This window comes from Calidris pugnax, unplaced genomic scaffold, assembly GCF_001431845.1.
Source record: "Calidris pugnax isolate Ruff unplaced genomic scaffold, ASM143184v1 scaffold70, whole genome shotgun sequence".
NCBI classification, from domain to species: Eukaryota; Metazoa; Chordata; class Aves; order Charadriiformes; family Scolopacidae; genus Calidris; species Calidris pugnax.
Window position 1 is genome coordinate 9,762,080 of NW_015090862.1, and position 25,969 is coordinate 9,788,048.

Sequence of the window (25,969 nt, forward strand, 5' to 3'; positions counted from 1 at the left end):
CGCTTTTCCTTTCTTTTCTCTTCGCTTTTCCTTTCTTCTCTTCTTTCTTTCTTTCTTTTTCTCTTTTTTCCCTTTTCCTTCCTTTCTCTTTTTTTTTTTTTTCTTCCTTTTTTTTTTTTTTTTTTCTTTCTTTTTTTTTTCTTTGGTACCTGTGACTTGCTGTCCACAGATTGTAAATGACAAAACCAAAAAAAGCTTTATTGCAACAGGATAGCCATCACAACTACAACGTTGCTAGTCACCAAAAGATTTCTGAGAAGTTCTATAAGCATTTTTAAATGAGAGAGATAAAGTTCATTAACCTTGTACCTCAGGCCTAACCGAATGGAGGGAAAGTAGGGCTCCTTTTTGTAACAGTAACTGCCTCAAAAGATAAAAGCACCACCAAAACAAACTCAAAACCAAAATTCCTTCATAAGTTGCTCAAACAGGAGGAAACATACCTCCTTGTTGCAAAGCTGACACAGTTAAAACACTGGTTTTGACTCCCTAGGGTAAAACAGTTATTCATTTGAATAACTATTTTATTTGTTGCAAATATTAAAATGTTACTGAATCCTATATTTCAGTGCTGGTCGATGTGCGATGAATGTGAGCAGATCTGAGTTCTGTTTTTATTGCAGATTTTTATGTCAGAGGCTGGGAAGATTAATCAGAAGATTAAAGTGTGGTTCAGTGATTACTTCAATATCAGTGACACAATTGCCATTGTCACTTTCTTCATCGGGTTTGCATTAAGATTTGGAGCAAAGGGGAATTTTGGTGAAAACACTTACAGAGAAAATTATGTCTTTGTTGCTGGAAGAATAACATACTGTCTCAATATAATTTTTTGGTATGTGCGATTACTGGACTTTCTGGCTGTAAATCAACAGGCTGGCCCTTATGTTATGATGATTGGAAAAATGGTAAGTACTACTTCAGGTACTGTTTGTTTTTCCCCAACCAAAATATGTTTTTCACGCTGTACCCATTTACAAATTTTCCCAGAGTTTTTAGAAAAAGGTTGCTTATCCTGATGTAATATGTCAACAACTCGTTATGCAGAATTAGCTAGCTGGAAAATAACTTACTGTGTTTCAAAACAAGCATTAATTAGAAGGCTTCCTTTATTAGGGAGATTTCTCTGTCACATATCCATAAAATGCTGGCAAGTCTTCCTTCTTTGGTCTATTTTATTCTTAGATGTCAGAGGTTTGAATGAATATGATGATGCCGCCTTCTTGATTCATCTAGCATTGCTTCCCTTTTGGGTCTGAGATTTATTTATAGTCGTGGTTTTCTTGCCTTTGCACTCCTAATGCAAGACTTGACTTGTTTTGTGTCCTAAAGCACCTTAATATTTTTTTCTGTAGAAAACTGGGAATAGATTGTAGCTCTGTTCTTGTCTTCTCACACACACACAAAAATCAAATTATTTAAATTTTAAAATAAATAAATTAGCTTTACTATCAGTGAGCTATTTTAAATGCTAAAAAAGATTTTTAAGGTTTGAGAACTGTATATACAAAGGTGGAAGGGGTGTTTGTTTTTCTTCCGCCTATAAAACGGTTCCTACGAAGTTGAAACCTGTCATTCCTTAAAGAAAGGGCATCAGGTTGCTCATTTCTCACTTATATTTCTTGCAAGAGTTATAAGTTCTGTGTTTCTGCCCTTGGAAAACTACCTCTGCTTTTTGTGCAGCTATTGAGTGCATTTAGGAAGGAATGTTTTCTCTTTTACTACTCATCCACATAATAGGTATTTGAGTTACAAAGGAAATACTCTCGGTTGCCTTTGGCCAAGGATACTGAAATAGACTTTAAGAAAGGGCAAGAAAAAACCAATTTTTTTTACAGTTTGTTATTTAACGTAATTTTTTGAGTGAAATATAAGTCTCTTCGACTCTTTTCCTTATATAATACATAGAATTCATCAAGCGTACACTGTTACTGTTGAAATGTTTAAAATTGTGAAATGGTAATTACGACCTTATGGGTTAACTAACTTTTTTGTGTTAATAGGTGGCCAACATGTTTTACATTGTGGTGATTATGGCACTTGTACTACTTAGTTTTGGTGTTCCCAGGAAGGCAATACTGTATCCTGATGAGGCGCCGTCTTGGACTCTTGCTAGAGATATTGTGTTCCATCCATACTGGATGATTTTTGGTGAAGTGTACGCCTATGAAATTGATGGTAAGATACTGCAATTTTGAAGCAAGTAAGATCTTCTCAAGGTCTTATGAAATTCTAATTTTATGAAATGAAATGCCTAGTATTGTTGACATTGATTCCATTCATTGGATTACCTCCTCTTTGTGGGTTGTAGCTGTATAACTTCTTGACTTGACTTTTTCATTATTCTTTATAAAGCTTGAATGCTTGGAATGAAAACTCTACTTAATCATAATTTCTCACAAGGCTATTCCCAGGAAGATTTTGGAATTTGCCCCCACAGCTGTCATGCCAAAATTTTGGCCGTGATGGTGTGTTATATTAGTTTTTAATCCGATAATATGAGTATACCATAGTATTAACCAGACACTTTGTCTTCTGTATTTTTCTAGCATATTCATAAATTCACAGAGGTATTTTGAATTGCAGCACCAGTGCATAATAGTTAGTTGTGGCAGATTTTAAGTGATCTTTTTTCCCTCTCTCTACCTGCTGGGAGTTCTAAAAATTGTATGTTTTTTGTGTGTCTTTTTTTCCCAACACAGTATGTGCAAATAATTCTGATGAAAAAGTTGCTCATCTCTGTGGCCCAGGAACATGGTTGACCCCATTTCTTCAAGCTGTCTACCTCTTTGTACAGTACATAATTATGGTTAATCTCCTTATTGCATTTTTCAAGTAAGTATATGGATAATTATTAATTTTTGCTAAATCTTTGCTAAGTTTTTATTTTACTGCAATAAAATGACAAGATAAGAAAAACTATTGCCAGTTGAAAGCAATCCTGTTTACTGGAAGTATTTTCAAATTCTAAGGCTGATCTTTGTCTCCTCCTCACCTCAAGCCTGTGACTAAGTAGGGAAGTGTGTGATGTGACTGGTATGTGTCACATCTATGAGGCCAGGGAACTCAGAAGTTTAAGAGAATTCGAAAGCATTATGTTACTTCTCTTTGTCAGAAAACAAACAAAAATGTTTCTGGATTTGTATATTGCCTGTCATTCCTAAATTCATTCAAGATTCTCTAATTAGATGAGGGGACTTATAGTAAATTGTCTCTTACATTCTCTGCAAGTGTTTGATTTATGGGAATAAGCAGCTCACTAACACTGAAGTATGGCAGACTGTAGAATTAATGTGGTCTAATACAAAAATCTGGGTTTATTTAGAAATAATTATTATATTTATGTTTGGCAAAGTTGAAATTTGATCTCAGTGTAATTTATTTCTGAGGAAAGGTACTGAGATGTTATCAGATAAGAGATTATTTTAACTATCTTGTTGCTTTGGATCATGGTGTTTTCTTGAATGTGTTTCCAGCTTCCGCTAAAATAATTTTGCTGTAAAAGACAAGTATGTGCTTTTGTCTCTTACTTAACTAGCTCCAGAATTCAAAATTGTTATCAAAGTGTTAAAAAAAACCTAAAACAAACAAAAAACCCAAACACCAACCCTCCATCCCCCACCTCCCACCACTCCAAACCAAAAACCACCGTAATCTGTTAATGCTTTTCTGTTCCCTTTCAGCAACGTGTATTTACAAGTCAAGGCAATTTCAAACATTGTGTGGAAGTATCAACGCTATCATTTCATTATGGCCTACCATGAAAAACCTGTTTTGCCTCCACCTCTTATTATTCTGAGTCACATGGCTTCCCTCTTCTGCTGTATATGTAAAAGAAGAAAGACAGACAAGACTTCGGATGGGCCAAGTATGAACAGTTATTATCCAAAAAAATTCAGTAACATTTTTTTTTATATGATTAAAGCAAACTGTCAGAAAAATGCTATAAATGCTGTATATTCCCAAGAAAGTTGAAGTAGGTCTTACTTTTTCATGGTTTTAATATTGAGTAAGACTTTAATTCTGTTCAAAGTCATAGTGTTTTTATGAAGGTAGCAGTGCAAAGCCCCAAGAAATCTTCAGTCAAACTAACTTAGGACAAAAACAAGATTAGATTTCCTATTGTCGTTAATGGGGGAAGAATTTGTTTTTCTTTCTGGAAGACTTCTGTTCTTATTGGAAACCCTTTGAAAACTTAAAAAGTAAAAAAAAAAAAGGTTCCACAGATGACAAAATCCAGCTAAGAAATCTAGCTTCTGCCTCAAAGAATAAGAGAGCATAAGAAATTATAATATTGTGCACGGATCCTCTCGGAATTACTATTTTGATTTTTATATTAGTGGAAATCTTTGCCCTTGAACTTTCTTCTAGCAAGGAAAGAGGAAGAATCTTAGGTGGTGCTGTGGGTTTTTGCTGGTTTTGTTAATTTTTTTTTTTTTTTTAACACCCTTTGTAAAGTTATGGCTATTAGTTTCCAGCATCTGTACTACTTCACTACATATGCTTCTTCTTACACTGTTTAATCTCTCTTTAGAACTCTTCCTGACAGAAGAAGATCAAAAGAAACTTCATGATTTTGAAGAGCTGTGTGTTGAGATGTATTTCAATGAAAAGGATGATAAATTCCATTCTGGAAGTGAGGAGAGGATTCGAGTCACATTTGAACGGTAGAGTATTTATGAATAAAATTCTTGAATAGAGAAGCTTAGAACTTATGCAGGTTTTGAAATGTGCTTTAAGGGGGGTAAAATGCAGCTCAGGAAAATATTTATGGAAACCTTAGATGATGTCTTTCCATTGCTGTGCAGAAACTAGTAGTGTGATTGATGCTTCCTGATGTGTAGCAGCACTCAGTAAGCTGAGGCAATTGTATTATTTAGTTTGTCATGATGTTTTAATAAACTGATATGTTTGAAAAAGTGCTGTAGGCCCTCTATTGATGTGGATGTTAATTCTGTGATTCAGAAGTATGTACGAAGGTTGTATTACAGGACAGTCCAACACTATAGTGTATGCCATCTTGAAATTTCAGAAGTCGTTTCCTTTAATGAGCAGAAAGTGTTGCAAAGATATTTCTTTTGCATAATGAGAAAAATACCTTTCATAGCTACTTCATAATTTGATTTTTCTTAGGGTGGAACAAATGTGCATTCAGATAAAGGAAGTTGGTGATCGTGTCAACTACATAAAACGGTCATTACAGTCTTTAGATTCACAGATTGGCCACCTACAGGATCTCTCTGCTCTAACTGTGGATACTCTGAAAACGCTGACTGCACAGAAAGCGTCAGAAGCCAGCAAGGTTCATAATGAAATCACAAGGGAACTGAGCATTTCAAAACATTTGGCACAAAATCTCATTGAGGATGGCTCTCTAAGATCTTCTGTGTGGAAAAAACACAGCATTGGAAACGTCTTCGGTTCTTTTCCGCAAGGAGGCCTTGAAAGTAATAATGCTTTACTCTGTAACATTTCTATACGTGATGAAAAAGAAGTCCAACATAAGACAATTGGTCAGGAGTTAGCTCCAGCTTCCCGAAGAGAAGAAATAAACTTTCAAGAGGCAGGTTCCTCAGGCAGTGCCTTATTTTCAAATGCTGTTTCCCCTCCAGAACTTCGCCAACGAATACAGGCTGCAGAGATCTCAAAATCTAGTAAAAGTAAAAAATTAGGCAATTCATCCAACAGCATGCCACATGTAACATCCCCAACAGCTAAATTTTTTGTTAGCACTCCATCTCGACCCAGTTGCAAAGGTCAGCTGGATTCGTCAGCAAAGCATGAAGAGACTGTTTTCTCTAAGGCTACAGAAGGAGATAATAATGTAGAATTTGGTGCATTTGTGGGTAAGTATAACAAAGTAGATTCTGAATGTCCTGAAGTCATTATTAGCTGCTCTTATCCTCTTGCTTCTGGCTCTGCTTGCCTTGCTTTCACCCAACCTTGTGTTGAAAATGGAGGATACATTAATTGTGGTTTTATTCATGATGAGAGTGACACTAATGATAACTACAGCTGCAGAGTTGACAAATGTGATCACCAGTTCTCTGTCAACTTATTGAAGAGCAACCCCCAAATGAAGTTCTCTTTGTCAACTGGCAACTTGATGTCAACAGTCAACTGTGGCGGCTCACGTGGAAAATTGAATATTAAAGATGAACTTTCCAAAAGTCAGCATGTCCATGCAATGGAACTACAAAGCCAAGATTTATGTTCTAACATCCTTATGGGACTACTTCATAAACTGTGGACCAAATCTAAGCCACAAGGTTTGACTTATCAAGAATTGTATAGTATTTTGGGTGTATTCCGGTTGCAGGTGACTTTATTCTACCATTTTGCTCTGCTTTTTTTTGCTTTTAACATCTCTAATTTTCCTATTTTGCTTGAAATTTTTTTATTTTACTTAAATTATCGTTTCTTTATAATTCTGTCACATAGACAATATTTTTCTGAAAAACATTAGCCAGTTGTTGAGTATAGTAGTTTTGTGCAATTAGCAGCTCTACAACATGGTACGGGCATTGTAGACAAACTTTTTGTGACTCATTATGAAGTCGTACCTTCTCATTGCATAAACTAAAAATATTGTCTATTTCTTGACGTAATTACGGAAGACTTCTTAGGCTGATGGAATCCTGGACCAATATCTTTGTGGTATCTGTGTCAAGCTGAGGGATCCTCCTATACTGTGTTTCTAAACACTGTTCCAACTGGGATCTTCCACTGTTGCCTAGGCTAACATATCTTTTGGCAGTCATTTTTGGAAGCTTCTAAAGTCCTTCTATTAAATCCAGTGTTATACCTCTCCCTAAGATTTGCTTAACAGTAAAAAGGTGCACGTTTTTGGTTAGTTACCTACATAGTTGAACAGTAAAACAGTGGCAGATTCATTGCAAAACACAGGTGTGGGTTTACTAACTGGTTTTTGTAAAGGAGATAACGCTTTAAGTATGTTTAGCGTATAGCAGAAGATCAAAATCTGGAATTGTCAGGTTGCCTGTAGAGGTCTTATCTTGTCTCAGTTGTTCAGGGATGTTTCAGTGTTTTCCAAAGGTTTGTTGAGGATGTAAAAATTTAAAACTTTAGACGAGAGTTTATTCTACTGCTGTGACACTTGGAGTTTAAGAAGTTACCTCCATGTACTAGCATTTTTAGATTTGTGTATGCGTAGGAAGAGTATCTACACATTTGTACACTCACTAGCTATTTGTTTGTAATTTCCTCAAGGTTTAAAAAAAAGAAAACTTTTTTTAAATTCAGAAAGCAAAATATTAAACAGAAATAGTAGACTGTGATTGTATGACTAATCTTTAAATGTACTTCACCACTAATAACTTTGAATACTAACTATACTTATTTTACTGGAGCCAAATTTTTAGGGTATGTTCCTCTGACGTCTCTAGCATTTAGAACATACTCTTCATTCTTACTGTCCACATTTTATAAAACTTGTGATACAGTGCAGCTTTCCATTGTGAGGCCAAGCAGATTTTCATTCATTACGTAGCCACGTGATTGGTAAAACTCTGAAAAATATTTCTTGCAACTGGGAGGATGAAGGGTATATTCTAAAAGCTACCTCAAGAAAACTGTCTGCTTTTCCTTCATTTGTCCTACGTACATAAAAAAAACTGTAATTCAGACTGGCCTGTTCCTTTCATTTGAGGACCATATGCTTGAGCAAAATTTTAAAATGTTAGTTTTACTTTTTGAATTGTGGTAATCCATGCCTTAATGTGGGAAAAGCAATAGTTTCATATTAATAGTTTGTGATGGTGATTTTTACTTTTGTGTGTTTGGAAAGTCTTCTCTCATGCAAACAGGCACACAGAACTTAGATGGTCTGTAACCCTTTGCTATGGTGATGCAACCTGTTGGCATGGCCAGAACATTGGAGGTTACCTTTGATTTTGAATACTGTTTTTCAATTCACTGTGTCAAAGGTCACAGAGACAGCATGGAGTTACAGCGGTTTAAAGAGGCAGCAAGCAAAATTAAAGAAAGAAGTGCTGATATTGAGGTAAGCATGTTAATGGGGATTTTTTTTTTTTTTTTTTACCTGTAGCTTCACAATATGTATTGAAAAAACCTAAGAGCAAATATAATCAAGGAACTTGCAAAATGCAGCCTGGAAGGAATATGTATCTGTTTTATGGTTTAAAAAAAAATAAAAATCTAGTGAAAACTCATGCAACCTTAACTATCCATCAAGTACCGTTGTTTCATAATACAGTACTAATGAAATATGAAACAAGATCTGAGGTTAGGAAAGCTGAGATGACTACAACTGTGAATTAAGATAAAATTATGTATACTGTAATTAAAATTCAAGGTCATAAATTTCCAGGTCAGCATTTAGGAAGATTATAAGTGATTTACATGATATTTTATAGAGCAAGATGATAGTGTACATGACTTCTTAAAGTGACAAAAATTATGCATTATGCTTCCACAAAGAGAAGGGCTTTCTGAAAACTGTTCTCTAATTTCAGTTTTCTTAATGAACAAAAAAGCTTAACTAAATGGAAAATGATTAATTGTAACAAACCTGTCCTCCAAGTGCTATGGTGTATATAGAAAAATAGCTAGTTTTCTCACTGTAGCTGTTAAGGTAATTTAGTAAATACGAGTTACCATTTGCAGTTACCCCTTATTCAGGGGAGGATCTGACTTGAGAATTATATTATAAAGATTTGCAATGTCAGTGTTCTGCTGGGTTGCTCCTACTGGACCTTCTGGTAAGTATAATGTGTGACTAAAAAGCTTTTTGTGTGTGTGCATTTGGCATGCTTTTTTTGGTAATAATGTTTACAATTTGCTTTGGTTTTTTTTATAGGAGCAACAGGAGGACTTCAAAAAAGCTATATTGGAGGGCATAGAGACAACCAGGCTTCAAGTAAGTAAAGGTTTCCATTTATAAAAGGCATTATTTTCATCAGATACTGGATGTATTCTTTACAGCAAAGACAGGGAATTCAATTCTCTCGTGTCATTATCCGTAAGTAAACCCTGGTCATGATTTAAAAAAAGGAAAAGAAAAAAAAAAAGTCATAGTTGAACCTTTGTGCAAATCCAGCTGGATGTTCTCCTTGGTGTAGGTCTAAATAGTTCCGGTGTTTTCTATTATTGGGATGCAAATTTCGGTAGCATTTCCAGGCAGTACCTCTGTTCTTAAGCAGTTAGTAATACAGTTGTCCTGTCTTCACTGGTAGGACTGGTTTGATTCTTACCTGTTATGCAGGCCCTACAGTCATTGATTGGAAGATGCTGAAGATGTGTGCTGAATACTGAAACGTATATAGACCTAAAAATGGGTCTTCAGAAGACCACTTTAATCAGGTGCATGCTCTGTGTTGCATTCCAGTGAAGTATTTGTTTAGGGGATGCAAAGGAATTTATATACACTTATACACACACATTTTGGATAAACATATATACACACTTATGCACACACATTTTGGATAAACATATATACACACACACCTGTGTGCATGTGTTTAGGTATGGGGGGACACATATTCCTTAAGAGAGAAGGGTGAAAAAGAGTAGTAACAGTTTCCTAAATGTTACAAATCTTGGAATCAAAGCAGGGCATAGCATTTCAAGATCTAGTTTTTCATTCTTCAGAAATCTTGAATTTTTATATTTTACTCAGGTAATCATTGGCATTAATAGGGGGGTTGAGAGGAGTGTTTCAGCCCTATGCCAGTCTACATGTAGTTCTAGTTTGTGATGAAACTACCTTTCTCGTTTTTTGCAAAATAAATATTTTGTTGTCAAAAGCTCACCACCTCAGTTGATATTCAGATAGAATGTAATTGTTATTAAGCAGTAAGTTCATGAGGAAATTCAGTTCATAAACTGCAGGGGTTTATGTGGCAAGACTTCTCTCGGTTTTGTTCCTATTTTCAGTGGGTTCAAATTGAATTTTAGTTTCTGCCAGAGCCAAGTTCTTAAATGAGAATTGCTTGTTAAGAAAGGTATGTGACAATAGCTGAACTTTCAGTGCTTGTAGAGATGCAGTGTAATGTACATTTCTGTATTTCTATCCTGTTGTAACGTTCTCTTCAAAAGAATTCTTTCAGTATGGGTCAGTAGTCTTAATGTGCACTTGAAATTGTTAGAGCTGATGGTTACTGTGAAGAGCGTTTTAACTGGATTATGCACTCAACTTGGACATTTTTGTACAGCAAGGTGTTTGGGGAAAAAAAAACCATAATCCTAGATAGTCCTGGAAAAGAAAACTGGGTAAACTGTGTGCCAAAATAGTACTAGCTGAAAACAATGATTGTGATGACTAATCATTTGTGTATTTTTTTTGGTAGGGTCTTCAAACTGACTGTGGTCTAAGACAATCTAGTTCTTGCAGTGGATTTACTGATCCTCTGGCAGTCCATTCAGAACAACGTAAGTGTGTTGTCTTCTCACATGACCTAATTTTATCTCTAAATTATACTGATCATGCATATTCTAAGAAGAAACAAAGGAAACACAAGAAGTCAAATAATCTTGAAATATTTTCATGATTGGCGCTACTTGAATCTGTTCCTTTGTCTCGTTGTGGTTCTTCTGGTCATGCCAGCTTAAATCTGTTACCTTGCATTTGCCACAGATAGCTAGAGCCATAAAAAGCTAAGTGTTCTGGTCAGGACTGTGCTGGAAACTTGTAAAGATCAGATAGTTGTGGATCATGCTTTTGTTAATGAGCCCCAATAGGCTGCCTAGTTGCTCACTCAATTAGAAAACAGTGACACATGCAGTCCCTTGTCCAGTTATGAATCTCTCTCATCCGTAGCGTACAGCAAGAGCAGAAGAGCATCGAGTGAAGACACTCAGCAAGTAGACTCTAAAGCAGCCTTACTGACGGTTTGTATCCTCCTTTTTTGTTGTTGTTCAGCAGAATAGACACTGTGAACAAATAAAGGAGATGAAACAGATTGTGTAAAGAATAATACTGATTTGTGGACTCTTCTTCAAGGAGGGAAGAGAAGAGGGTGTATTTTAACTGAGGGAAGAAGTTTTGCCTATTCTCTACTACATATTGTACATATTCTTACTATGAAAACATACGCTGCTTCCTGTTTATGGAAAAAACACCAACTTTTTGTTTAAGCAAAGAGTTATTTATCTAATCTGTAAAACAGTACTGAATACATAGCCCTATCTATTCTTTTAACTGTGGTTGCTGTTCCTCAGTGGTATCTGAATCTTTCCATGCAACAGCACTTCAGTATGGGCTGGTGAAGGGTTTTTGATAAACAGGCTGTACTGCAAGATCTTAAAACACTTCACCACCCCACTTCTAATTAAACATACTATGTTTTCGTTACAAAACTGAAACCTCCTTTTTTTTTATCTCTCTTTTATTTTAAAGGATTGGTTGCAAGGTAGACCTTCAAATAGCAGTCAAATGTAAGTAAGCTTTCTACTAAGGGAGAAATTTACTTTGTATTTCGATTTGTTTTTCTTTTTGATTGTTGTCTTTGGCTATAGTGGTATTTGGTTGTGTTTAATGAAGAAACAAGGTTTAAGTGTTTGGAGTTTTTTTCTAATAAATAACTGAATATGTTCACTGGAATGCTTCAACAGAATCTATTTAGATTAATGGGGTCACATGTCAGAGGGCAAAACATGCCCTTAAATGAAAATGACTGTGTTGACACTTACTAAGGAGCTACCTTCCTGGTAAAGCTCTTTTCCCAGCCTTTCAAACTGTAAACCTTCTCTGAAATTGTGCAGACATTGCTCTTGTTAACAATTATCCCCCGAGTTAACTGTTAAAGCCATTACCTTATTAATCTGATAACAGAAGGGCAAGCTGTTGTGAACACGTTTTAATTAAAGCACCTCTGTGGGAATGAGCTCTTGTGATGCAAACTTTACATAATGTTGTGCGTGACTTGGTGGTATTTAAAGTATAGCTCTAAAAACATGAGATTACTTAACAGTCTTCCATTAGTGTTTTGTAATTAAGAAACCTGTACTGCCCTTGAAAAATAGGAAATAAGCAGTAGTGTGAGATTAACAAGGTGACCTAGGATGATGTGTCAAAATCAATGGACAAAGTAAGTTTTTAAGAAGCAATGACTGTTGGTTTTGTGGCATTTCACAGACCGTCTGAAGAAGATGCGTTGAATGGTAAGTTCTTTCCTGCTGTAAACAAGCTGGGAGCTTTTCATATAAGCAGCTGTTTGGCTCTTGTATGAGAATGTGTTTAACTATTGATATGTTGGAACTTAATGGACAAATAATAGTGTGGGTTTGGTTTTGTTTTTTAAATAAATAGCCTAGTATTGAGCATTACAATTTTTAATTTCCCCCCTCCCAAGGTACTGAAGAGCTAAGCACGATACTTCATTTTCTGCATAGCAAATATTTTTCAAACTTGGTTACTTGGCAAGTGTTCTTTGCATGTGGTAATTTTAATATACGATACAGGTAGTGGGCAGTATCTTTTTTTTTATTCTTTTTCCTCTTCCAGGCATTGCTTCTCCTTTCAAGCCTATCATGGATATCAATTACTATTACTCAGGTCAGTCCCTCTTATGAACTAATGTTCATATTTCTAATGACACTTACTAGATGCTTAAACTCTAACAAATGCTGTGATTTCCCTCTAGCTGTAGAAAGAAATAACTTGATGAGATTATCACAGAGCATTCCATTTACTCCTGTGCCTCCAAGAGGTAAGAATTGTCCTTCTTGTTGCTGGTCCACTATGGTCGCTGGGGGAAGAAAAAAAAACAAACAAAACCGACCAAAACCTGTAGATTCCTTCTAATATAAACCGATCAAGCCAAATTTCACAATTGCTCAGCGCAAGAGTGAAACTAAAGTTTTAGTGAACTGAAACAAGTCTAGAGTCTGTTTTGCAACTTGGAAAAACACTCAAATGTGGATTTAATTGTAGGTGTCCTCAGAAATGGTGATACAGGGATGACAGTGTTGTACTAACGCTTCTTATAACAAACTGTTCAGGAAAGATTTCTTTAAGTTGTCTTGAATAAAATTCAAACGTATTTATTCAATGTTCTTAATGCTGTTTGAACAGTGTCATTAATAGTTCTAATTAGGAGGATAAAACCACTGTACTACTCTGCTGCTGTGTGAAAGAGATTGGGTAGTTTAAATTTTGTTAATTCAGGATATTAGTAACAACTTAATATCACAGCATGTTGCAATCTAGGTTTTCAGTGCTTTGAATCTTAAACCTGGGAAATTAAATGCAATAATTGCTTTTTGTGTTGTAATGTAGGTGAACCAGTCACTGTGTATCGCCTTGAAGAAAGTTCTCCCAGCATCTTGAACAACAGCATGTCTTCCTGGTCACAACTAGGACTCTGTGCTAAAATTGAATTTTTAAGTAAAGAGGAGATGGGAGGAGGTTTACGTCGAGCTCTTAAAGTAGTATGCACGTGGTCAGAATATGATATCCTGAAATCAGGACATCTTTATATCATCAAGTCTTTTCTTCCTGAAGTTGTGAATACTTGGTCAAGCATTTATAAGGAGGACACTGTGTTACATTTGTGCTTGAGAGTAAGTTTTATTCTTGTCAACTATTAAACATAGACAGACATTATATGTTAAACAGGATTCCACCCCCATCCCTCCCCAAAAAAACCTTGTATATACTTATTGAAAAGGAAAAAAAAATGTTAGTCTGGGGTTCTCTATAAACTAAAGGGTTAAAAACTCAGCTCCAGTATGGTTTACTTAAATTGATCAAACTCTTAAAATGTAGACATAATTTAAAAAGCAAGTAATTAGTTACCCTGTCTTGGGGGAATAGACACTTACTGTTCCAGCTGCCTTCTTGGCTCCTTAACATTCTCTGTCATACAATGCAACTAATAAAATTTGGGGTTTGACTTGTAGGAGATCCAACAGCAGAGGGCAGCACAGAAGCTCACCTTTGCTTTCAATCAAATGAAGCCCAAATCCATTCCATACTCTCCGAGGTGAGTGTATTTAAACTTCCATTCATTATGTTGCATGTTTTTGACATAGCAGAATGCTTACAGGATTGTTAACAGATGGATAAAATGTATTAAGATGCTCAAATGTGAAGATGTGGCTCAAAACATTACGATGAATGTGTCGAGCAGAATTACCCTTGGCAGTATTTTCTATTGATCCTTTTTGCACCAGTTCTAGCCTAGTGTGATAATATAAATGACTTAGTATAATAGTTTCAAATTACTTAAATTATAAGTGAATCAAATAAAAATCTAGTAGTAATGATATATTTGTCACCTATTTTGGAAATATATTCATTAAGTATGCTTTATACTAGGTTCCTGGAAGTTTTCCTATTGTATTGCCACTCTGCTGGCCAGTGGTTTGCAGTTGAAGAGTGCATGACTGGAGAGTTTAGAAAATACAACAACAATAACGGTGATGAAATAATTCCAACTAACATGCTAGAGGAGGTTATGCTGGCTTTCAGCCACTGGACATACGAGTATACAAGAGGAGAATTGTTGGTACTAGATTTGCAAGGTAATGTCCTTGTTTTGGAATGGGGCTTGGGGCCAAGGTTAGGTGTATGTGGGTTTTTCTCTTGGGATAGCATTTTGTTAAGAGTTCATGTGCCTGTAATAAATAACAAGCATTATTTAGTGCACCTTAGTCTAATTAATCTGAATCTGTGGTTGTCTTTTTTAGTATGGCATTAAATCTTACAGCAACGCAGGGAATGTCATATAATCGTAGAATAGCTTGGGTTGGAATAGTTTGGAAGTTTGGGTTAAAGGCCATGTAGTCCAACCTCCCTGCAGTGAGCGGGGGCATCCTCAACTGGATCGGGTTGCTCAGAGCCCCCTCCAACCTGACCTTGAATGTTTCCAGGGATGGGGCATCTACCGCCTCTCTGGGCAACCTGGGCCAGTGTTTCACCACCCTCACTGTAAAAAGTTTCTTCCTTCTATCTAGTTTAAATCTACTCTCTTTTAGTATAATAAAATATAAATAGTGTAAAGTAATAATAAACAAGTGTAATATAGTATAATAGAATAGAAATATATACATCTTTTCCTAACGATACGCACCATAAAAAAAATCTATTTTGGGGCACATTTGTGTAGTGTAAATATGGTAAGCTGCATTTATCCTGAATTGTGTGTCAAATATTCTGGCTGTGAGAACTATGTAGGAAACTTCTTTCTCGCCGGTGAAAACTAAAGTTAGGAATTGCAGGCAGATGTAAAAATAAGTGGAAGAAATCTGACAAGTGCTTGTTTAGGAGCAATTTATGTAAGAGTAGAGTATCATATATCATTTGGGTTGGTTTTTGGTTGGGGGCGGGAGGGCTCTGCTTTTATTCTTGGGGAAGCTGGGAAGTCATAACTAAGGATGCTAAGGCTTTTCAATATTAATGACTTTATGTAATGTATCAGATTTGACTTTTTCTTCATCTGCTGTTTGAAGGTGTTGGTGAAAATTTGACAGACCCCTCTGTGATAAAAGCTGGAGAAAAAAGGTAAGGTTAAAGAAAAGTACTACAAATTTTTCACCAGAGAACACAGGCAACCCATGTTTATATGCGCTTTATTTCTAAGGTCATATGATATGGTGTTTGGTCCGGCCAATTTGGGAGAGGATGCAATAAAAAACTTCAGAGCGAAGCATCACTGTAATTCCTGCTGCAGGAAACTTAAGCTTCCTGGTAAGAGTTGTTGTATTTCTTCTTGTGAGACCCTCATGTCATGAAATGTTGCGTGATACGTAATGAAATAGTTATGTCATGCTGTTAAAGGGGAATAAGTAACAAACTTGCATGACTCCTGCCTGTTTCACACTTCTCTTCCAGGTTGTTTCTCACATCGAGAGAGAGGTCATTTATTTTGAATTTGAGTTGTAGATCCTGGTAACATCAAAACAGATCATGGAAGGATCCAATTTCTAGTTGAGTCAATGCTTACTATAATGTCTATAAATAATATAATTATGAGGTTGCCATCACTTTTTAAAGCAGAGCTTTAGGCTTCCAATTACACGTATGATAAAAACATCCTTTTTTGACACAGCACATATTGAGGAATTCTTCTTTATAAGTGCATATGCATATCCAAGTCTTTGAAAGACTTTCATGTCCCATTGATTCTACTAGCTCAAGAAACAGTAATCAATATGGCTTCCTTTTGTTTGTACAGATCTGAAGAGGAATGATTACACACCAGACAAGATCATATTTCCTCAGGATGATTCCCCTGAATTGACAATTCAGCCTGGAAGCTGCACCAAAGAATCCGATTCAGCTAATTCTATTCGACTGATGCTCTAATGATGTGACCAAATCAGTGGCTTCAGCCAAACCTCATGGAATGTCACAAAGTTGTCACTTATCTTTCCTTCACTCATTAAAAGAAAGATATGTCAAAACAAGGATTGCTGTCCTATAAGTGGAATTTTGGCTGGTCTGTGTCTGAGGACCTAACAATTTGTGATAACCATCTACAGAGAACAGCTTAGCGGCTCGTGACTTTAAAGGTTGAATAATGACAAGTATTTAAGATATGTTTTTAAAGGGGCTTTTTAGCAGAAGGTTTATTTTTTATTTTATTTTGGTTTAGTGGAGGATTTTCTCTCTGTAGTCCTGTGGTGTGCAATATGCCTTCAACCAAAAGGATGTTGGTAGTTGATGTTTTAAGGTGAAGCATTGTCTGTTTGGCAGCTGTCTTACTGTCAATCAGCAAGAGACAGGAGAAAGCACCTACCTCTGTAATGCCGGAGCATTCTTGGAGCGTTTTTGGAAGTGTTCACTAATCTTTTCTCACCAGATCTGGCCTTTTGAAGAGGACAGAGCCAAATGAGGTGTATAAATAATGCCAGTAGGCTGAGGTTGAAGGTAGGGAACTTGACCTGTTCCAGTAGAGGGAGTGTCTCCTGAATCAGGATTCAGCTTCATGGCTGTAAAGCTGGGTTGTTTTTTTGTTGGTTTTTTTTGTGGAATAGAACCCTAATTGTGCATAATGAATTTCTTGTTTTATACATTTCAATTTTATGAAGTCACCGTCAAATAGTAACAAAGCCATGATAGACTGGTATAATCATATTTAATAGAAGAAATAGTATGTACTGGTCCGAATAAGTTGCCTTGTAAGAACACAAGTTGGAAGTGCTTTTCCTCGTACATAGTGACTGCTTCAGAAGTTATGCCTTCCAAAGATCTTGTAAAACCAGTATATCAAAACCGAATGTACACATAACTTTTAAATGTATTTAAAATTGTGTAGATACCATCTTTAATGTTATGTTATTTGTGGTACTTATTTAAGAGAGACTAGGGTTGGATTAGCATTATGTAAAGTACGGGAGATTGCAATGCACCTTCATGCCAATAAAATGTAATTTAACTGTCCCAAATATTGTTGAGCATTCAGCAAGAAAAAACTGTTGTCCAACTGAAGTTTCATGCTGCGATTTTTTTGTTACATAGGTACTAATTTGTAATTTTTAATTAAAAGGGCAGTATATAGCTCTATAAATTTTTTATTCAGTAGTGTATCTTATAGATACAGACCTAAGGCACGAACACAATAGCTGTTTAAATGGTGTTTTATGTTTGACGGGGAAAGGTAAAATGTTATAAGGATATAATACTGTATACATTTTGTATATCATTAAATCTTTAAAGAATCTAAAATAAATTTATTCTTGTTTACAGAATTCTGCTGTCCATCTTAGTCTGAAAGGTTATTTGGGTGAATTTAAGTAACTTCTTATGCAGAAAAGTAGAATTTTCTGTGCTGAATCAAAGCAGTTGTTCACCTTTGAGGTGTCTCAGCTTTGGGTAACACCAGAAACTGGGGGGTGGGGAGTGAAAACTTAAAGTAGACAAATATATGTGATGGGGTCAGTGGGTAAATGAGACAAAAATATCTTAAAGCTCTTTACAATGTTTGTTTTTATTTAGGAGCTGCTTCATGGATGCCTGACTGCATCCCCTTCTGGCACTGTGTGGTAGCGGGCAGTTACTCGAGATGTACTTGCACATTTTTAATGCTATATTCTTAGCCAAGTAACAGCAAGAGTTAATCTGTAAGTGCAGCTGGCTCTGCAAATTGAGGAGGATTTGGAGGAGCCTCAGGTGTTGTGAAAATGTGACCGAATTCAGTGTATGAAATAGGAAAACTGGGGAAAATTGTAAGTAAAAGTTAGGAAACTTCTTGTTTCCTGACAAATTCCTAACAATGCACAGCTGATTTTTACAACCTTGATACCTCTCTTCAGAAGCTTTGCCTGTGACTCGTTTCTCAGCAAAGTGAACAGATGTGTGTGGTGGTGGGGGGTGTTCCCCTGCTCCCTGCTGCAGTGAGGAGGGCCCGAAGCCCTTCCAAAGCCAAAGGGGACAGTCAGGGGTGGGGAATGTAGGTGAGACGTGGGGTGGTTAACGCTGGGCACATCTATGTGTGTCTTCCTGGCGTGGGTACTAGCTTACTCTGGGAGACCTACAGCCCAAATTGTGTGAGAAGCCTATGTCTACATTGAGGGGAAAGGGAGGGAAATTGCAACTTTCACAAGTTATCTTCTCCTTCACACTAGCAGAAGAAAATCTTAAATGTGAGCATCCTTCAGGGAGGGCACTGGAGAGGTGTGGTGGCAAGGGAAAGGTAAGTTGGTTTGTAGAAGCAGACTGATTGTGTTAAGATAATAACCTGTGTACCCTGTATTCCAAACAAGGATACTTACTATGACTGTTTTTGTCAAACAAAAGATAAAATCAGGAAAATATGGAGAGTAGTCCCATTGAATACAATTTATCTAAATGGCTAAATTCCAATAAAGTAAAATTAATTCCTTGCTGTTCTTGTCTTGATATGTACTCCGATGTTGCAACTGCCCTAATTCCCATTGGAATTTTATTTCTGTATTAGTGTACATTATTAGAAGTTCATTCGTACTTGTTTTCCCCCCGAAGAGCTGCAGGAACAAGCCAAGGGGCCTTGGAATCACAGAAAGGAGAGTGGAGGCTCCATCATAACAGGCTTTCAGAGAACTTCCAGCAAAACTCCTGTGCTTTTGTACAGACAGTAGATGTATTGCAGGCTTGGAGCTGAACCTGCACAGAGGTAAGAGCCCGAGTGAGTGGCAGTGTCTGCTGTATTTCAGTTATCCAGAGCAAAACTAGGGACTGCCACAGCTCCACAGCCTTCTGAGGAACCTGCAACACGTGCTTGTCCCTGCGTTTTGCCTGTAGCCCTTTGACAAAGTGCCCCCCACCCGGGCACAAACAGTCGAGCCCCAGGGTGGGAAATGCATTGCAGCTCAGCCTCCTGTTCTCCATATTTGAACTGAATATTATTTTGCAGAAAGAGGCAGGATTGGATTCCTAGCTAGTTGAGATTTGACAAGAAAACCCAATTAAATACTTCAAGGTGGAAAAAAAAAACAACCCTGTGAACTTACATCGTGGTACATACTCAGGCATTTGTACGGATTTGTTAAAATTTTTAGGTTTGACCCATGGGATTACAATTTAGATTTTAAAACAAACGTTTGACACTCTTGGTGAAGTGTGTACAGTGTTACAGTTCTGTTTGCAGAATAGTCGTAGATCAGATTGTGAGGAGTGTGTGTTGCTTTTGTGTCTCAGTTTGCAGACAGACAGTTTGGGAGGGAAGTGGCCGGGACAGCAGGTGAACTGTCCAGAGAGCGCTGGGAGACACCCTTCCCTTGAAACTTAACAATAAGATACTCAGGGATTTTTGCACTGCCTTCCTGGGGCTCTTCTGTGGATACTCCTTACTTCCCAAATTGTACGTTAAATAGGGAAAAGCTGCTGCTCCTCAGTGGTGTAAGAAATTCAGAAATCAACTATGCTGTCTCATTAGCTAATTAAAAGACATTCTCTGCCCACTAACTTTTTTCCCCCAGGAAAATTTTCTGAACACCAGTGAACTAATTCAGCGTGATGTTTTTGGGGTGATTGTACCCATTTATAGCCACCACCCTCAGTCGTCGCTGCCCTCCCCTCGGAGACGGCAATAATAACCACTGACACAGGTGGGAGCAAACATGGATAAAGGTGGGTCAGGCTGAAGCTTCCTGCCCAGTGGAAGGGGCAGGTCCCATCCTCTCCTGAGGCTGTTTTGGGTGTAGGAAGGGGAGGGAGGGAGGTCGGGCCAGGCCTGTGTGTTCCCCTGGAGAAGACCAACAGAACAGAACAGCGTCACAATGCCACGAGGGGAACTGGGGGACGGGAGAGGATGGGACACGTGGGACCAGTCGCACCATGAAGCCCAACGGGAGAGGTGATGGTACGAAGAGCAGCAGGCAAGAGACAGCTCCCCTGAGGTGGGGCGAGCACAGGCCGGTGCCTTCCCGGCCGTCTGTGTCCCACCGACCCAACGCGCTCTCTCCTCGGAGTCGGCGTTTCTTGGAGATGGCTGTAAAGGATGGAATTAAGCATTTTCATAGGAGACGGGTCTATAGGTAGAGCTGTTTGGAAATGTTGGCTCTACTCTTACTGAAATTTAGAAGGAAACATATTTGCAGTTGTGCTGTAGCTATCAGATGACAGAAAATGGCAGTTGGCCAGACACGGGAGCTTGGGCAGGTGGTGTTGAGCTGAAGGGAAATAAATGGCTTTTCTTGTTCTACAAAGATAGTTGAGGTTTCAGAGTTTTCCCTCCTTCTGCACCGGAATAAAATAACGGCCTTCCAAAATTCAACACCAATGAGGACATCTGCGTTGGGCAGGGTCTGTCTTCGGACCTTCCTTCTGCCTAATTGGGGATGGGGACAGTTCAGTCCAGGACGGACTTGTGCAGCAAAACCCAAACCTACTAAAATTTTCTTAATGCGAATGAAGTAACATTTTACAGAAAAAGTCTTCAGAGCAACCTCTATAGCGGCAGCTACACTGCAGGCTCTGGGCTTAGGAAATGCATAAGTTCCAGAGCACTGAGGAAGTGAAATACAATCTGCATTCTGTAGGGAGAAATGCTGAAGGAGGCTATTCACAGCTGGCTATGTTTTTCGAGTAATTGCCTATGGAGTCAAAGACTAAGTAGAATTTTAGAAATAACTCTAAAACCTCAGGTATTTAAATAATACCTCTTAATGACGTGTATCACCATTTTGGGAAGAGCTCAGTGTGGGAGGCTGAGAGTCTTTACCTCTGTATTAGCTCCATGAAAGTAAATGTGACCGTGACTTACAAAGCAGATCCTCAAACAGCAGGAAACGTCTCTTCAAGACAGTAACACTTTTAAAACTGTAATACAAAGGGCACAGTACCATTTTAGATTGTCACTGTGGTGGTTTTTTTTGTTTGTTTGTTTTCTAGTAAGTGTAAGTATGGCTGCATTTGCTCGGAAGGTGTGAAGAACTCCTGCAGGGCACCGATGGAGGAGACACGGAGCCGGTGCCCAGGGCTCACCGGCCTGAGGAATCTGGGCAACACGTGCTACATGAACGCCATCTTGCAGTGTCTCTGCAGCCTGCCCCAGCTCATGGAGTATTTCCTCTCGGGAAAGCACAAAACAGCCCAACGCAAGTGAGTTGGTTTCCCCACACGACCTGCATTGCCTGGCACCGCCGTTGTCCTTCCAATGGATACTCGTTGCCATGAGAACATCTGAGGCAGCCACCTGCCAGCTCCCCTCCAGGCAGTTACAGCCACACTGGCCACACACTGCTTTCTGTCTCCTTCCTCTGAGGCACCGAGTCATTTTTCCTTGCTGGGTAACTTCAGCATCACACTTTTTTTGTCATTTTGGTGGCAATACTGGTTGCTATCATTGCTGTCTGGACGGTTCCTACTACTTCCTAGTGTCTGCATAGTCCCTCAAACCAAATGCCAGGCTGTCAGAGCTGTATTCTATCTGTGGATGTTTTCTAAATTTATGTATTATGCTCCCATTTGAAGGTAGAACCACCAGCTTTTCATGCTTTACCTGAAACTTGTTTATTTTTCCCAAGGGAGATTGGCCAGTCTGCGATTGCCTTTGGCTGCTTGATGTCCAACATGTGGTTTGGAGAGTTTGACACCGTTTCCCCGGAGGTTTTTCACTCGGTCCTGGAGAGGCGGTACCCAGCGTTCAGGAGGGCGACTCAGCAGGACGCCCAGGAGTTCCTGATCTGTGTGCTGAACGAGCTCCACGAGGCTCTCAAGGTAAGAGCCCAGCTGTGGATCTTGGGGACCGTAGCTGTTTCCTTTTTGCATCCCACCATTTAGGATTCCCTGCAGTAACTGCCCATCCTTCTCTCCTGACCTGCATGATGCAGCTGCTAAAAATTGTCACTTTCTTTGTTTCATGCCCACGGACACACAATAATTCATTTGCTTCTTGTCTAATGCTCCATCAAATTGCAGCCCCCATCTAAAGGACAATGCTGATTGCAGCTCCATTACCCTCCTCTCCCTCTCCTTGTTTCTTCCCCTTTTTCACTTGCCTGAAATCGTCATGTCTGCCATCCCCCCACGTCTGCCCTTCTCCAGTTCCACTGACAAAGAGCTTGTCTAGCAATCCAATCACTCCCGTCTAACGTCCCGAATATTATATTTCTGTTAAATTCCTTTTCTGAGAGAAATTAAGCTTATTCTGCATGTATGAAACATCAGGGAATAGCGTTTTAGAGCCAAGTTCTGTGACAATAATGAGTAGCCTACACAGGCAGTGGGCAGCCACCATTAAAGCCCAGTGAAGGCACTTCAGAAACAGCTGGTTACCTACGTTTTGTTAATTATATTTTTTTTTTCCTTCTGTATAGTCAAGCGAAAGGAGGTGCATAACGGATGCAAAAGCGAGCAGAGAGAGTGTCAGTGAAACATCAATCATCACACAGTTATTTGAGGGCCAGCTCAGTTACGAGATCACGTGTCTGGAGTGCAAGACCACCACCGAGAGACCCGAGAGCTTCACCGTTCTGTCCCTGCCTGTCCCTTCTAAGAGCGTGTGCTCTCTGGGGGTACGACTCCTCATACATTCCTGCTGGTCTCTGCTCCATGTGGGAATAGGTGGCTTAGACACGTAAAAATGCATGTTTTTATTAAAAAAAGATGCAGGTTTTTAGTTGCTTTGGTTTCCTGGGCACTAATGGGTAGTCTTTGAGCTGGCCCTAAGAGAAGTGAGGTCTCTGTGCTGCTCTCTGGACCACAGAGGCTGGTATGGTCATGGGAGCAATGTTCCTGAGTGGCCGTGGCACGAGGGATATTAAGATTTTTCAACCCAGGAGGGGTTTCAACCCCAGGAGGGTTTCTTTCACTCGTCTTTTCTCATTTTTTGGGGTGGGGTTGTGGGGGAAAGGAAGCCAGTGGTGGCTGCTTTCTGTTCCAGGTGTGTTCATGTCAGCCTTGCTACCTCACGCTTCCGGTAGGAAGAGAGTTCCAAAATACAGCAAACCCTTCTCTTGCCTTGCTCAGGATCTCCAAGGATGGAGATCTCTTTGATCAAATTATTATTTTTTTTCTTCCTTTGACAGGACTGTCTCAAATGCTTCTTTCAGCAAGATACACTGACTTGGAACAACCAAATCCACTGTTCGTGGTGTGGAACGAAACAAGATGCTGTGGTAAAGGCCACTCTTACCAAGGCACCGCAGATCATTATTTTTCACCTAAAGAGGTAGGGTCTGTATGGGGTAGGACACGGCCGTTTCCTGGGATTTGTGAGACATAAAGGACAGTCACAGGAAAAAAATCAGGGCAAATGGGTGGTTTATTACTTTTGATACCTGGAAGCTAAATGGGCAGTTACAGAAATACACCTGTCAAACACACAAGCTGCGTTCCTGAAATCCCCAACAAGGTTCTGCCTCACTCCATGCTCCAACTGCCACATTTCGCTCACTGCATTTGGGATCTCTTCTCCAAAGGGAACAAAAACTCCCCCGAGCAGAGAGCGACTGCAGATCCTGCAGCGGGTCACAGGGTCAGGCACCCCCGTGAATACCAGTCCCTGTGGCAAGTGGGAGAGTGTGTGACTGGGGCTGTCAGCACAGGACTCAGACGGGGCGTTTTGCTTCTCGTTATTGCAGCTGAGACACTGTGGTTCTGTTTATGCTGGAACTAAATCGGGTCTAAGCAACTGGGTCTACCACACAGAGCAGTGCATCCGCCTTAAGAGCTCCCAACTAGCAGGCTTCTACTAGCCACCACCTGTGGCCAGATGCCACATTTATTCTTAAGAATTTATTCTTAACAACTTTCTACCAATGAAGAAAATTCCTCTGGGATGATTTGGCTTCCCAGAACTATGTAACATACAGTTATTATTCAATTTCCCATTCAGTGCCTGCTTTCCTTGACACACTCAAAGGAACTTGTGGTCCAGCTGCAGCCCTTGGACACCTTAGACAAGTTTAAAAGTATCATGTTGTACTAAAAGTTACAGAGGAAAGGGGGATGGAGCCTGGCATGAAATAATAACTGGGAACAGCACAGTCCAAACCATCTGGGATACAGTGACTGCAATGCAGAGATTTGACTTCTGCCATTTCTAATAGACAGAAGGATCAGGAAGAAAGAAGTTGGCTGTTACTTAAAATAGTTCAATGTTTTATTTCAGGTTTGAATGGCAAGACAAACACAAAGGGAAGCTCTCAACCACCATCTGCTATCCACTCAGCAACCTGGACCTCTCTCCTTACATGGCCCGGCCCGGCCGCAGGGACGCAGAGTACCGCCTCTGCGCTGTCGTGGTGAGCTTTGCCTTCCCTGCTGCCATTTGTAAAGCCCTGCCTCATGGAGCCCAGGAACCCCACCATACCTTGGACTTTATATTTTATATATAGGTTTCATCCTTTTTTTTTTTTTCCCTGCCACGGACATAATGCAGTGACAGTTTGTAACCGGAGAAGAGCTGTCACCACTTCTCTCTCCTTCTTACCACATCCCAATGTTAAAAATCAAGCACTCCTGGCACGTAATGCCTGGTGGGAGCCTTTTCAGCAGAAACACACGAGCTGATCCTGCATCGGTCCCCTCTCTAAATAAGGACCACACAGTCTCTTTATCCATATCTTGCAGCAAGTGAGCTTTGAGAGATCCTCTTTTCTGTCAGGTTCTCACAATCACTCACTGCAAGTGGGACCTGCTCATGGTGACCTGTATCAGGGCTAATAGCTGGGCTGCAAAATTACATTGCGAAGTAGAGAAGCATAATTATCATCTGTTTGCTCTGTTTTAAAGCATTTATTTGAATTAATATTCTTCATTGTAGGCTAACGGGATAGAATCTTCTGTCACAGCAAACAAGAAATGATTGCCAAGTCCTAGCTTTGCCTGTGAGGAGAAAGAGTGAGCCTTCTGTTTTAACAGACTGTGTCGTTTGTTACAGAACCACTCTGGTTTTCTGGATGATGGCCACTACACGGCGTTCTGCGAGCACTCGGTCACCAAAAGCTGGTACAGGTTTGATGATGATCACGTCACCGAGATCCCAGACTCCTTAGTGCAGAGTGACACAGCTTATCTCCTGTTCTACACCTGCCAAGGCCTTCCCTGCACCCATTAGAAATCTGATAGCTATGGAAAATGAACAGTAAGACAGCAATGAAAGTTTATTAGCAACATCGGCCACATCCTCTTTCATCAATAAACTAGAACATTTGCATTACCTGGTCGTCTGTTGCAGTCTCTCCAGGAATTACTGCCTGAAAGAAGCGTTACAGCTTCTGAGCCTCTCCAGGGACGCGCATCCGCTCCATTTGTACAAGGTCTAATGGTGGTTTTCCATAAGAAACCTCATACATCCCTCAAGAGAACACAAGTGCTGAGCATATACATGCACTTACCTCCCAATTCTTGTTTCTTTGTTGGTTAAATATACTGTGTTTTAAGCTGCCTTTCAGAAAATGGCAGTAGGATCCTAAGGCGCAAGGACACGAGCAGAGCAGGGAGATGAGAGCAGGGGAAGAAGTGACCATTCGTATTGAAGAAAAAAAAAAGGCATTATACTAGTACTGTCATTTTTGTCCCTCTAGCACTGCAAATTCATTTGCAGCTTGTAAACATCTG

The 25,969-nt window shown here is 39.1% G+C and overlaps 2 protein-coding genes across 2 annotated transcripts in view; both read left to right on the top strand.

The window, feature by feature from the left end:
• The window catches only part of TRPM7 (transient receptor potential cation channel, subfamily M, member 7), a 59,670-nt gene extending 41,997 nt beyond the window's left edge, over window positions 1-17,673 (top strand). Inside the window, exons 21-40 of the mRNA XM_014944587.1 lie at window positions 624-908; window positions 2,004-2,178; window positions 2,703-2,835; window positions 3,684-3,868; window positions 4,535-4,667; window positions 5,134-5,846; window positions 7,947-8,023; window positions 8,840-8,899; window positions 10,329-10,410; window positions 10,799-10,869; window positions 11,378-11,415; window positions 12,116-12,141; window positions 12,485-12,535; window positions 12,624-12,689; window positions 13,259-13,542; window positions 13,882-13,964; window positions 14,300-14,505; window positions 15,433-15,484; window positions 15,564-15,670; window positions 16,158-17,673. Coding sequence (XP_014800073.1) covers window positions 624-908; window positions 2,004-2,178; window positions 2,703-2,835; window positions 3,684-3,868; window positions 4,535-4,667; window positions 5,134-5,846; window positions 7,947-8,023; window positions 8,840-8,899; window positions 10,329-10,410; window positions 10,799-10,869; window positions 11,378-11,415; window positions 12,116-12,141; window positions 12,485-12,535; window positions 12,624-12,689; window positions 13,259-13,542; window positions 13,882-13,964; window positions 14,300-14,505; window positions 15,433-15,484; window positions 15,564-15,670; window positions 16,158-16,288 — 2,958 coding nt within the window. The 3' untranslated portion in view covers window positions 16,289-17,673. The remainder of the gene's footprint in view (window positions 1-623; window positions 909-2,003; window positions 2,179-2,702; window positions 2,836-3,683; window positions 3,869-4,534; window positions 4,668-5,133; window positions 5,847-7,946; window positions 8,024-8,839; window positions 8,900-10,328; window positions 10,411-10,798; window positions 10,870-11,377; window positions 11,416-12,115; window positions 12,142-12,484; window positions 12,536-12,623; window positions 12,690-13,258; window positions 13,543-13,881; window positions 13,965-14,299; window positions 14,506-15,432; window positions 15,485-15,563; window positions 15,671-16,157) is intronic.
• A 2,577-nt stretch (window positions 17,674-20,250) lies between these two features.
• USP50 (ubiquitin specific peptidase 50) lies at window positions 20,251-25,466 on the top strand. Its single transcript, XM_014944305.1, has 7 exons — window positions 20,251-20,439; window positions 21,296-21,505; window positions 21,931-22,123; window positions 22,723-22,920; window positions 23,434-23,576; window positions 24,519-24,651; window positions 25,290-25,466. Exons 1-7 carry the CDS (start codon window positions 20,390-20,392, stop codon window positions 25,464-25,466), a joined length of 1,104 nt encoding a protein of 367 aa, XP_014799791.1. The 5' UTR covers window positions 20,251-20,389.
• The last annotated feature ends 503 nt before the right edge of the window (window positions 25,467-25,969 follow it).